The 11,153-nt window shown below is 45.1% G+C and overlaps 3 protein-coding genes across 4 annotated transcripts in view; all 3 read right to left on the reverse strand.

Annotated features, from left to right (window-relative positions):
* The window catches only part of Gbas (glioblastoma amplified sequence), a 24,497-nt gene extending 24,277 nt beyond the window's left edge, over window positions 1–220 (reverse strand). Inside the window, exon 1 of the mRNA XM_013033177.1 lies at window positions 42–220. Coding sequence (XP_012888631.1) covers window positions 42–220 — 179 coding nt within the window. The remainder of the gene's footprint in view (window positions 1–41) is intronic.
* Window positions 221–5,621: 5,401 nt separating this feature from the next.
* Window positions 5,622–8,095, reverse strand: Mrps17 (mitochondrial ribosomal protein S17). Of its 2 annotated transcripts, none has more exons than XM_013033160.1 (3): window positions 8,040–8,095; window positions 7,314–7,453; window positions 5,622–6,086 (listed from the first exon to the last, which is right to left on the reverse strand). In XM_013033160.1, the coding sequence occupies exons 2-3, from the start codon at window positions 7,434–7,436 to the stop codon at window positions 5,817–5,819; spliced, it is 393 nt and encodes a 130-aa protein (XP_012888614.1). In that variant the 5' UTR covers window positions 7,437–7,453; window positions 8,040–8,095; the 3' UTR covers window positions 5,622–5,816. The 2 variants fall into 2 exon arrangements, with proteins under 2 accessions (XP_012888614.1, XP_012888613.1); XM_013033159.1 differs by lacking the exon at window positions 8,040–8,095 and adding an exon at window positions 7,729–8,033.
* Window positions 8,096–9,157: 1,062 nt separating this feature from the next.
* On the reverse strand, window positions 9,158–10,259 carry Znf713 (zinc finger protein 713). Its single transcript, XM_013033178.1, is given in 5 exon segments — window positions 9,158–9,330; window positions 9,333–9,548; window positions 9,551–9,775; window positions 9,778–10,057; window positions 10,059–10,259. Coding segments are annotated over 5 exon segments (1,095 nt in total).
* Between the last annotated feature and the right edge of the window lie 894 nt (window positions 10,260–11,153).

Genomic DNA, 11,153 nt, shown 5'->3' on the forward strand with positions numbered 1-11,153 from the left:
GGCCGCTGCGGTGTGCGTCGCCGCCGGCAGAGGGAGCGCACACGGCTCGGTGCGCGGGGGCCCAGCCCGGGAGACCTCGAGAAAGGTCGGGGCTTCGGGAGCTCGCCGCTCCGAACACAGCGGCCAGATGAAGGTGGGCACGGGGCAGTGTACTGGGGACGGAGCACAAGAATGGAAGACCTCTGTTGCTAGAATCTGAAGCCCAGGAGCGGGAAACCATATTCCCACACCTCGCGCATTTTGGTATGTGATGTATTCACATCTCAAAAAACACTTTGGAGAGAGGAAGGATGAGGAAGAGCATAGAGCGGTACATACACATAGCAAAATACATTAGGTAGCGAGCCTGTCATCCTAGATACTTAAGAGGCTGAGATTGAAGCCAGCTTGGGCAGACAAATCCACGGCTCATCTCTAGTTAACCGGCAAAAGTCACCAGTGGCCCTGTGGCTCAAGTAATAGAGCACCAGTCTTGAGTGAAAAAGCTAAGGGACAGCACCCAGGTCCTGAGTTCAAGCTCCAGGGCCCACATGCGTGCGTGCACACACACACACACACACACACACACACACTATCCGCATGTACAGAAAGATTATAATACAGGGCTGTGAAAGGGGCTCAGTGGTAGAGCACTTGCCTTGCATGCATGAGGCCCTGGGTTGATTCCTCAGCACCACATCAGCAGGAAAAACAGGAAGTGGCGCAGTGGCTTAAGTGGTAGAGCGCTAGCCATGAGCTGAAGAGCTGAGGGACAGCGCCCAGGCCCAGAGTTCAAGCCCCACGACCGACCCTCCAAAAAATAAAAAGGATCACAACGCAACCTCTTTGTATAAAGTAGCACAGAGTAATAAAAAAAAATGCAGCACTTTACTCAGTGCAGTCTGGATTGAAGCATACTCATCCTGTCTTGCAGCCTCTATCCATTTATTCCAGCACTCCCAGGTGCTGGCCACTGGTGTCCCCGGTAACAATCTGCAAGCAATCCCAGTTCAGTGACAGAATGTTTGTGTCAGAAAGTTTGTGTCAGTGCAGACATGGAGAGGCTCTCAAGAGACCAAGACAGTGCTGAAGGAAGTGAGGACTTAAGTTAACTAGGGGTGAAGTGAGGAGTCGGGAAAACTTCCCCAGAGGAGCCATCCCATCGGCTCAGTCCCAGAGGAAGGTGTGGATCATTGGAAGGAGAATATTTCTAGTAAAAACAAAAACTTAAGCGCTGGTGAGTCTAGATGGCACAGTGTAAAGTGTAGCCTATAAGAAGGTAAAAGAGCTACAGGTTAGTCGGGCTTTGGTGCCTCAAGCCTGAAGTCTTAGCTACTCAGGAGGCTGAGATCTGAGGATCACGGTTCAAATCCAGCCCAGGAAGGAAAGTCCCTGAGACTCTTATCTCCAATAAACCACTAGAAAACTAGAAGTGGCACTGTGGTTCAGTGGTAGAGTTCAAGCCCCACGGCCGACAAAAACAACAACAAAGACAAACAAAAAAAAAAACGGGGCTGGGAAGGTGGCTCAGTGGTAGAGCGCTTGCCTTGCATGCTTGAGGCCCTGGGTTCGATTCCTCAGCACCACGTAAGCAAAAAGAAAAAAGCCGGAAGTGCTGCTGTGGCTCAAGTGGTAGAACGCTAGCCTTGAGCTGAAGAGCTGAGGGACAGCGCCCAGGCCCAGAGTTCAGGCCCCACGACCGGACCCCCCCAAAAATAAAAAACACCCCAAAGCTACAGGTTAATCATAAAATGTCAATGAAGGCAGAAACAAGACTGGACACAGAGGAGTGTGGGAAGCTGGGAGAAGCCCAGGCACAGCAGGCCAAAGGGACCTTTTCCAGGAGAGATCTATGCTCTCTGAAGATGGTAATGAGGGTTGTGTGGAGGGTTCAGGGCTCAAGGGGTGCAGTTACCTGACAGGAACAGAATTTGAACATTAATGTGCCAAGGGACATCTGAGGGGTCAGGTGGCATGATGACTTTGTCACAGCTTGGGGAACAGCACTTGTCACTGGAGCCAGTAGGAAGCAGGCCAGAGGGCAAGTGGATGAGGAGTTCCATTCTTTAATGAGCATATGTGCTTACCAGTGAGGTCCTGAAGACTCAGAGGCAGCTGGAAGTGAGTTCTTCCTTCCATGAGAAACTCACCCTAGTTTCGGAGCAGCAGGCAGCCTTCTTCAAGTGTGAATAAGCCCTATGCTTTCTCAGGGATCTTAATTCCTCAGCTTGTATTTATTAATTATTGTGCCAGTTCAGAGGCTTGAAGTCAGGGCCTGGGCACTGTTCCTTAGCTTTTTCATTCAAGGCTGGTGCTCTACCACTTTAACCACACCTCTACTTCCAGCTTTTTTGTAGTTACTTGGAAGAGCTCACAGACCTTCCAGATTGGGCTGGCTCCAAACTATCTTCAGATCTCAGCCTCCAGAATAGCTTGGATTATAGACATTAGCCAGTAGCACCTGGTTTTTGTTTTTGTTTTTTTGTGTGTGTGTATGTGTGTGTGTGTGAGTTGTAGGGCTTGAACTCAGGGCCTGGGTGCTGTCCCTGAGCTCTTTTGCACAAGACTAGTGCTCTACCACTTGAACTCTACTTCTGGGTTTTGAGTGGTTAATCAGAGATGTGTCTCACGGGGACTTTTGTCTGGGCTGGCTTCAAATCTCAACCTCCTGAGTAGCTAGGATTACAGGCATGAGTCACCAGCACCTGATCTTTTATTTTTTGTTTTTAAGGTACGATCTTACTGTGTAGCTCAGGCTGTCCTTGAACGTGAGAACTCTGGATGCTCCTGCCTCTCATGTGCTGAGAACTACAGGCATAGGCCACCATGCCTGTAACACAGATACTTTTGCCTCTATTCTCCTGAAATGTAAAGTTGGTAGCTAGGCATTTTGTTTTTGCTTTTATGTTATTTAGACATTGACTGTTATTGTCCTGCCCTCTCCCTTCCCCCCTCCTCAGATTTTGCTTGGGAGCTTCATTAAGCCAGTGTTTATGGGAACAGGGAAAGAAAGTGCTGGTTTCACAATGAAATATACATTATATGGAGAGTTCCATGAACTTTCTTGTTTTTCTTTGTGGTTGAAACCATGGTCTTGTACTTGCTAGGTGGAGAACAATCAATTAGACAACCCTAGCCCAAGCAAGATTAAATAAAAATGAGTACACATAAACCTTTAGAATATGCTAGAGGTAGCTTGGAGCCTGAACCATAGCGGGGGGTCTGGCAGGGTTTACAGGTGTCCTGCCACCTGCTGGGATTCTGCAGAACCCTTACAGGCTGATTAGTTTTGGGCAGCCCCACCAGCCAGAGACCTCAAGCTCTGAAATTCCACTCCTCTCTGGGATCCAACCAGGTCTAGTGGAATATCCACCTTCCAATCTCATCTCTGTACAGACATTTAGGACTCGTCTCTCAATAAGTCCCTGCCTCCCACCCTTTTATCTTTCCCTTCCCTGCCTGTTCTCCACACATTCCTCTTAGCTTACATTATTTACAGGTGATGATTTCATTGCTACATTTTCACTTTTATGGTACAATCTTATCAATCTCACCCTCACTCTGCTGCTCTCCTTCCTAAAACAATTTCAGACAAGTTTCACTGTTTTCAGTCTCAAAAAAATCCATTTTGAAAATATTCAACTTCCTCCCTCCTTGTAGCGACCTCCTCCCACTACTGCCCCTCCAGTTTTTTTTTTCTTTCTTTGTTCCCCATACTGACTGAACTATAGATCTAATCTTATCACATCAAATCACCTGCTGTCTTTCCATCTGCCTACTTCTTTGAGTAGAAACTGGTGCTCAAAAGTGTTCCATCAATTCTTTCCCACTTCTACAACCAGTGATTATGCTTCCTCTGAGAATTTAATGCCTGGATTGCTTTTTCTTTTTTTTGGGTCCAGTTGTGGGGCCTGAACTCCGGGCCTGGGCGCTGTCCCTCAGCTCTTCAGCTCAAGGCTAGCGCTCTACCACTTGAGCCACAGCACCACTTCCGGCTTTTTTCTTTTTGCTTATGTGGTGCTGAGGAATCGAACCCAGGGCCTCAGGCATGCAAGGCAAGCGCTCTACCACTGAGCCACCTTCCCAGCCCTGGATTGCTTTTTCTACACTACTCATCTTTAGGTCAGGTAACTCAAGATTTAGTTCTAGAGCTGACTGCTCCTGCAAAGTTAGTCCAACCTCTCCCTCATCCCTATGCTCCTGTTTCTCATGAGGCCTCTGTGCACAGCTCTCCACTATGTAAGCCCAATGTTTGTGATCATCACTGGAACTTTTATATAGCACACATATTAGTTGGGGTTGAATTAGACCCCAAATCTTTCTCAGAGCCAGAAAATTGAAGTATGTAGCTAGCTCAAATGTTTCCTTGGGTCAAAAATCTAAGTTCTCACACTTCATTAAATATTAACAACAAAACTGAAACCTGGAACAGAAATGCACAAAAAGTCCTACCACTTATTCAATATGTCAGGTCTTAACAACGTAGGCCTAGGCCTAAGTAACACAGCATTAACATTTTTTCTTTTCCTTTTTATTTGTGTTGGTCCTGGGGCTTGAAGTCAGGGCCAGGGTGCTATCCTTGAGTTTTTGTGCTTAGCGCTAATGCTCTACTACTTGTGCCACAGGTCTACTTTTGGCTCACAAAATTTCCTGCCTGGGCTGGCTTTGTACCATGATTCTCAGATCTCTGTCTCCTGAGTTGCAAGGATTACAGGTGTGAGCTACCAGAATGCAGCAAAATTTTTATTTTCTAAATGCCCATATATATATATATATATATACACACACACACACACACACACACACACACATATATATATATATATATTGGGGGGGTGTTAGCTTATTTTACTTAATGATTTCAAGGTCAGTGCATGGTGTGGAATGTATCAGAACTTTGGGTGTCTGAACTGTGAATAACAAGGCACTGAATATGTAACCCTATGTTTACCGAAGAACAAGTATGTGGATTGTCTTACCTTTTAGCTGTTGTGACTAAAACCGCTATGAGATTTCTTTATGAATATCTGTTGAAGTCCCTGTTTTTAGTTCTGTAGGGAACACATCCAAGACTAGGATTTCTGAGTCATATGGTTGATTCTGTCTTTAACTTCTCTATAAGCGAATTAAACTCTTTACCATAATGCCCACATTCTTAATATGGCTGAATCTTAGAAGTTTTACCCACAAGCATGCTGATTATTTCCCTTGGGAGTTAGTAAAATCACAGAGAATACTTTATATAGTATACTATACAAAATATTTAGTGTGGCCTTATGAATAACAGATTTTCTGCTCTGAGGTAAATTAAAAGTTCTTTTGGCTGGATACCGGTGGCTCACAGCTGTAATCCTAGCTACTCAGGAGGCTGAGATCTGAGGATTGCGGTTCAAAGCCAGCCTGGGCAGGAAAGGCCGTGAAATTCTTATCTCCAATAAACTACCAGAAAACTGGAAGTGATGCTGTGACTCAAGTGGTAGGGCGCTAGCCTTGAGCTGCAGAGCTGAGGGTCAGTACCCAGCCCTAGAGTTCAAGCCCCATGACTGACCAAAAAAAAAATTCTTTTGAAAAGACAAAATTAAACAATGTATCTTCTAACATAGAACTTAGAAAATATACAGCAGATTTCTAGGCATACTTGGTATAACATGAAAGTATGTTTACTGGAAAGAAAAATCCTGAAAATTCGTAAACTTAGAACAAACTCTTTACTTCATTTGCTTTCCTACTTCCAAAATGCTGTAAGAGAACTTGGCATAGTTCTTAATGTAAGTTAGAAAAAATATTTTTCATACAGTAAATATAATGTTTCTCTTTGGCTCCTTCTTCCAGACTGTTCACTGTGTTGAAGAGATACTGGGTTCTTCCAGGGTTTTGTTTAGGTGAGTTGTTTCTGAAATGAGTGGGCTCTCCAGGTAGGCAGTTCCTGCACAGGGTTTTCCTGACACTGGATCTATGACTTGGCCAACTTTGAAAACAATCTCGGCCAGTTCATGTTTCACATGCTTTGTTCTTGGAACAGGTAGAGCTCTGAGAAGCACAATGTCCCCGACAGTGCACTGCTGAAGGGCGTCATGAGCAAAGTAGGTTTTCCGCTTATTAAAATACTGTTGAGAAAAGGAGAGGAACAAATCAGTAGTTCTTACTGGTGACCTGGCAGTATAAAATAGAATATAACAAGGTAATGCTCCGAAAAGAGGCCAGGACTTGGGGAGAAGGGAAAAAACACCCTGAGCTCTTCAGGCCCTCCTCTGCTCTATTAGTTACCATCTCTCCACACACCAAACATTTTCCACTGAATATGCAAATCTCTCACTTATCTATGTGAATCACGTAATAACTCTAAACTCATTTTTTCCCTACCTAAAAGGAGGCTGTAGTTATCAGGAGACTTAAACATTATAACATATATAACACATGTAGTTCTAAGCCTGCCCCAAAGTGTCACAAATAAAATAATTAGAATCAGTTGCTTTTCCTAATCTTGGTGCATGAGGCCATTTCCATTTCACAGATGAGAAAAGCAGCTTAAGAAGGTTAGCACACACAGCATCAACAGGGTCAGTATTCAAGACCAGAACTCCCAAGGCCAATCACCAGGCCTTGTTTGGCTTGCTCCTATGATTTTGCTCCTAGATCACGATCAGCATTCCTATTGCCCATGAGCCCAAACTCAGATACAGACACCACCCTCCCTCCCCTGTATATCTAACAAGCCAATGACCATGTGCTTTCTTCCTGAAATCTTTTTCTGCTCCATCTCCACTGCTCCAACTTATGAGTTTCCTCATCCATTCTCTTTCCTCCAGCCCCCATCCTGTTTTCAAATGTTTTCCTTTAATTAAAAAATTAGGTCTAAAACATAAAAGACCATTCACAGTTAAGCCTGATTTATCTTTGCATTCATTTGATAGGAGTGCTCAGTAAATGTCGACCTCCTGGGCTCAACATTGCCCAACTACTCCCAAGAATGTAGAATACGCCTGCACCATCATAGCTAAATGAACTTCTTGCCACAAGCCACTCACAACAGTCGGTCCATCTATGGTCCTCTGGATAAAATCATACTTGAGGCTCAGCTTAAATATTTCTCTGAGAAACTCTTTATGGCAACCAAGGAGGAAAGAATTTAGCATACTGTTCTCTGCTCTCACATTCTGTATGCCTGTCGACATACCTATCAGAATAAATTGAAATTAACTGTGTGAACCACATTATACACACAGACCAGCCTGCTGGCTGCAGAGAGCAAATGTTCAACACCTCTCCTACTAATTGTGTTCTGCTCAAATCCAGAGAGTTCAATGTCTGGTGAAAATGGGGATGTTCCTCACCTTTAGTAAGTAGGGATCCAGGACAAGCCTAGTCACTCTCACTTTAGCAGTTCTTTGCATTGCTGTCCCAATTACCTTCCCCACGATCCATTTAGCGTGGACAGATGAACGAATCACTGACATTATGTGGCTTTGGTCACCTGAAAAACAAATTTCAAAGCTCAACATTCCAAGCTGGGGCTGAAGTTCAGGGTGGAATACCTGCCTAGCACAATGAGGCCCTGGGTTCATCTTCAGCTCTACAAACAAAAGATATCTCAAAACAAACCGAAGCCCTTAGGGTGACTATGACTTGTTCAATGAATTCAGTCCTGAGAACCGCCCAAGTTCAGAAACGGCTGTTATCTTTCTGGGGCCACCATTTCGCAGACGCGTAGGCCAGCCACCTCTTCACAGCCCAATCTCCAGTGCTCACCAGGCGGCAGGGTTCGTTTGCCTAGCTTCAGGGCCTCCTCCCCGCAGTGAGGGTCCCGACGCTCCCCGTCCGCCCTCCTGGCTGCTGATCTCAGGCCCGAGGCCCTGCCACTCGGGGTTCGCGGGACTCGGAGGGACTTCTCCAGGGGACCGGAGCCTCGCCGGGCAGTGCCTCTGGGGTCAGTCGCTCCCGAGGCCTCCCGCCAGGCCCGCGGGAGTCCGGGATGATCTCAGTCTCCGCCCCGACCGCCGTGAGGGTAGGCGACGCCTGGCCGCCGGTCCCGGAGCCGCGACCCGCGCGCCCGTGCTCACCTCAGCGTCCAACGCCGCAAGCACCGGGCGGAAGCGTGATGGCGTCAAGACGCACGCAGGCCCCGCCCCTGCCGCTCCTTTCCCCTGGGTCTAGGGCGGTCGCGGGTGTCGGGGCTGTTTTCCTGTGGCGCACTGCGCGCGGCGGCAGCGCTGGCAGTTCCCGCCGCAGTTGCGCCCCCTTCCCGTCTCCCTGTGGTGTGACGAGGCCTTGCCAAAGGGACGTTCATCACCAAGCAGTGCAACTTTGGGCTGCAAGCGGGAGGAATAGCTCCTAACGTTCTGTCCCGCGGCAAGACAGCTGCGGTTGACAACGTTTGGTTGCATTATGGCAAACAGCAGTGGGATTTTGAATGTTAAGACTGTGAAATAATAAACGTTTGAGGTAATGGATATACCAGTGACTCTGATCTGGTCCTTCGCGATGTTATAGACATGTATTGGAACGTCACTCCGTCCCTCATACATATGTACATTATATGTCAATTAAAAAAGACTGCATAAAACCAATGAAGCAGCTGATGTTTTTAAATCCAGAGACAGAGATATCCAGTTATTCCCACTCACTCTCCCTGCTTCTGTGTTCAGTGCAGGAATTGAACCCATGGCCTTGTGCATGTTAGGGAAGGGCTCGATCAAGCTTCTCCATCCAGCCTGTGCTGCTTGTTAAGTTTTGTAGCTTTTTATATCCATTATAATTCGTGTTACTTCTCAATGTCTGTTAAAGAGAGTCTGGATGAAGACCTACATTTCTGTGCCATTTATTAAGGATGAGTAGGCCACCTGATTGTACCTTTTCAGACAGAGGAAGACTAGGAATATATTAGGTTTTTGTTCAGAAGTTGCTGAGAGAAACAGCAACAAGGGACTACTGGAACAGTTTTTTTGTTTTGTAGGTCATGGGGCCTGAACTCTGGGCCTGGGCGCTGTCCCTCAGCTCTTCAGCTCAAGGCTAGTGCTCTACCACTTGCGCCACAGCGCTACCTTCCGGCTTTATTCTTTTTGCTCATTGGTGCTGAGGAATCAAACCCAGGGCCTCACACATGCAAGCAAGCACTCTACCACTGAGCCACCTTCCCAGCCCCATATTCCCACATTTTTAAGTGCGTAATTTCCCTATCTTATGTGCCACTGAATGAAAGACTATGGCTTAGAACTGTCTCACATTTGTACTTATGCAATTTCTCCTGCACATGGATTTTCCTGTGTTGATTAAGGAGAGTAATCTGGCAAAAGGCTTTCCCATACTCATGACACTTATAGGACTTCTCTCCTATATGTGTTCTTTCATGTTAAGATATGTCCTCTGGCTGAAGGCTTTTCTGCAAAAATTACATTCATACTGTTTCTCTCCAGTATGACATCTATGATGCTCAGTAAGAGATGTGATACAGCTGAAGGCTTTGCCACATTGATTACACTTATAGGACTTCTCTCCAGTATGGATTCTCAGAGGTTAAGTGAAGGAGGAATGTTGGTGAAAGGCTTTCCCACATTCATCACAAATAAAAGTTTTTCCCCTGTGTGAATTCTCTGATGTTGAATAAGATGTATTCTCTGGCTGAATCTTTTCCCACACTCATCACACTTATAAGTTTTCTCCCCTGTAAGGACTATCTGTGTTTGGGTAAGAGACGGGTTGTGGGTTCCATGTTCAATGGGTTTCTCTCTGGTGTGAATATAATTAGAAAGAAGAATATGTTCATTGAAGATTTTTCCACATTCATGGTATTTATAGGAACTTCTCTTGCATAGTTTCCCTGATAAATAAAATCTGAATTATGTTTGATGCTATTGGTTTGTGTGTCATAGTCAAGAGGTATTTTAATTAAAGGAATTTTCGGGTGTATAATAGGCTTTGAGTTCAGATGATATTTTTCCTCAAATTTATTTCCTTTAATGTTTCTCTCCTGTTCAGTTTTTTGGTGAGTAAAAGGTGTTTGTCTCTCCTGTTTTTCCTGGTTAAATTCTAGTTGATAATCAAAATCCCAGAGTCCTCCTAGGACAGAGTACCAGAAATGGACCTCTTCTTAGTCTTTCCATTATTGTGTCCTGGGTTTGATTTTCATCAGACATATTTTGGTTTACAGTTGATTTTTTTAGTTCAAGTGTTTTCTTTCCATCTAAAAGAAAGTCGGAACATACAAATTCTTTCCAACATTCTGTAGCTTTGAAAAGGAAATCAATGCATAATGAATTGTAAGTGAATCTGACTGTGTCCATGGGCTATATGACCTTGAGAGCTTTCATAGATGGCATGTAATGAGGTGAAAGACTACCAGAAGAGGAGAAAAAGCAGATAGTAAGGGGGAAAATGGAAGCAAGTGGCAGTCACAGAGGGAGTGGTCATTCAGAAGTATCCATGTTGGGCAGGAGAATAGCAGCTATCAAAGGCCCATGCTCAGGGATGGGGTATTAGAGGAATGGCTTGGCTGAGTGCCAGGTCCGAGTCTAGGCCTTATGACCATTATCTACCAGCTACTTGCTTATTTAAAAATATTAAAGGGCTGGGAATGTGGCTTAGTGGTAGTGTGCTTGCCTAGCATGCATGAAGCCCTGGGTTCTATTCCTCAGTACCACGTAAACAGAAAAAGCCAAAAGTGGTTATGTGGCTCAAGTGGTAGAGCTCTAACCTTGAGAAAAAGAAGCTCAAGGACAATGCCCAGGCCCTGAGTTCAAGCTCCAGGACTGGCAAAATAAAAGATTAAAAATTTCTTGGGTTGGGGGCATGACTCAAGTGGTAGAATGGTTACCTAACACGCTCAACGCCCTGGGCCAGAAAAAGTATTCTTATTTTCATCTTCTGTTGAGAGTGCTAAAAGTAATACTTGCTTACAGTAATACATTCAAATAATAGGTGCATAAGGAAAGACTCTCCCTTAGAAATAATCATAATAATTTCTGCGGAGCCTAGTTTATCTAAAAGGCTCCCTACACTCACACAAGAAACCATGTTTTGAACAAGCATGACTTATGGAATACAATAAAATCAAAATTTCATTTTGGATTTTGATTTCTTAATTCAAATGATTGTATATCCCTCCTGTTTTTTTTTGGTCAGTCGTGGGACTTGAATTCTGGGCCTGGGCGCTGTCCCTCAGCTCTTCAGCTCAAGGC

Source organism: Dipodomys ordii, unplaced genomic scaffold (assembly GCF_000151885.1).
Source record: "Dipodomys ordii isolate 6190 unplaced genomic scaffold, Dord_2.0 Scaffold164, whole genome shotgun sequence".
NCBI lineage: Eukaryota > Metazoa > Chordata > Mammalia > Rodentia > Heteromyidae > Dipodomys > Dipodomys ordii.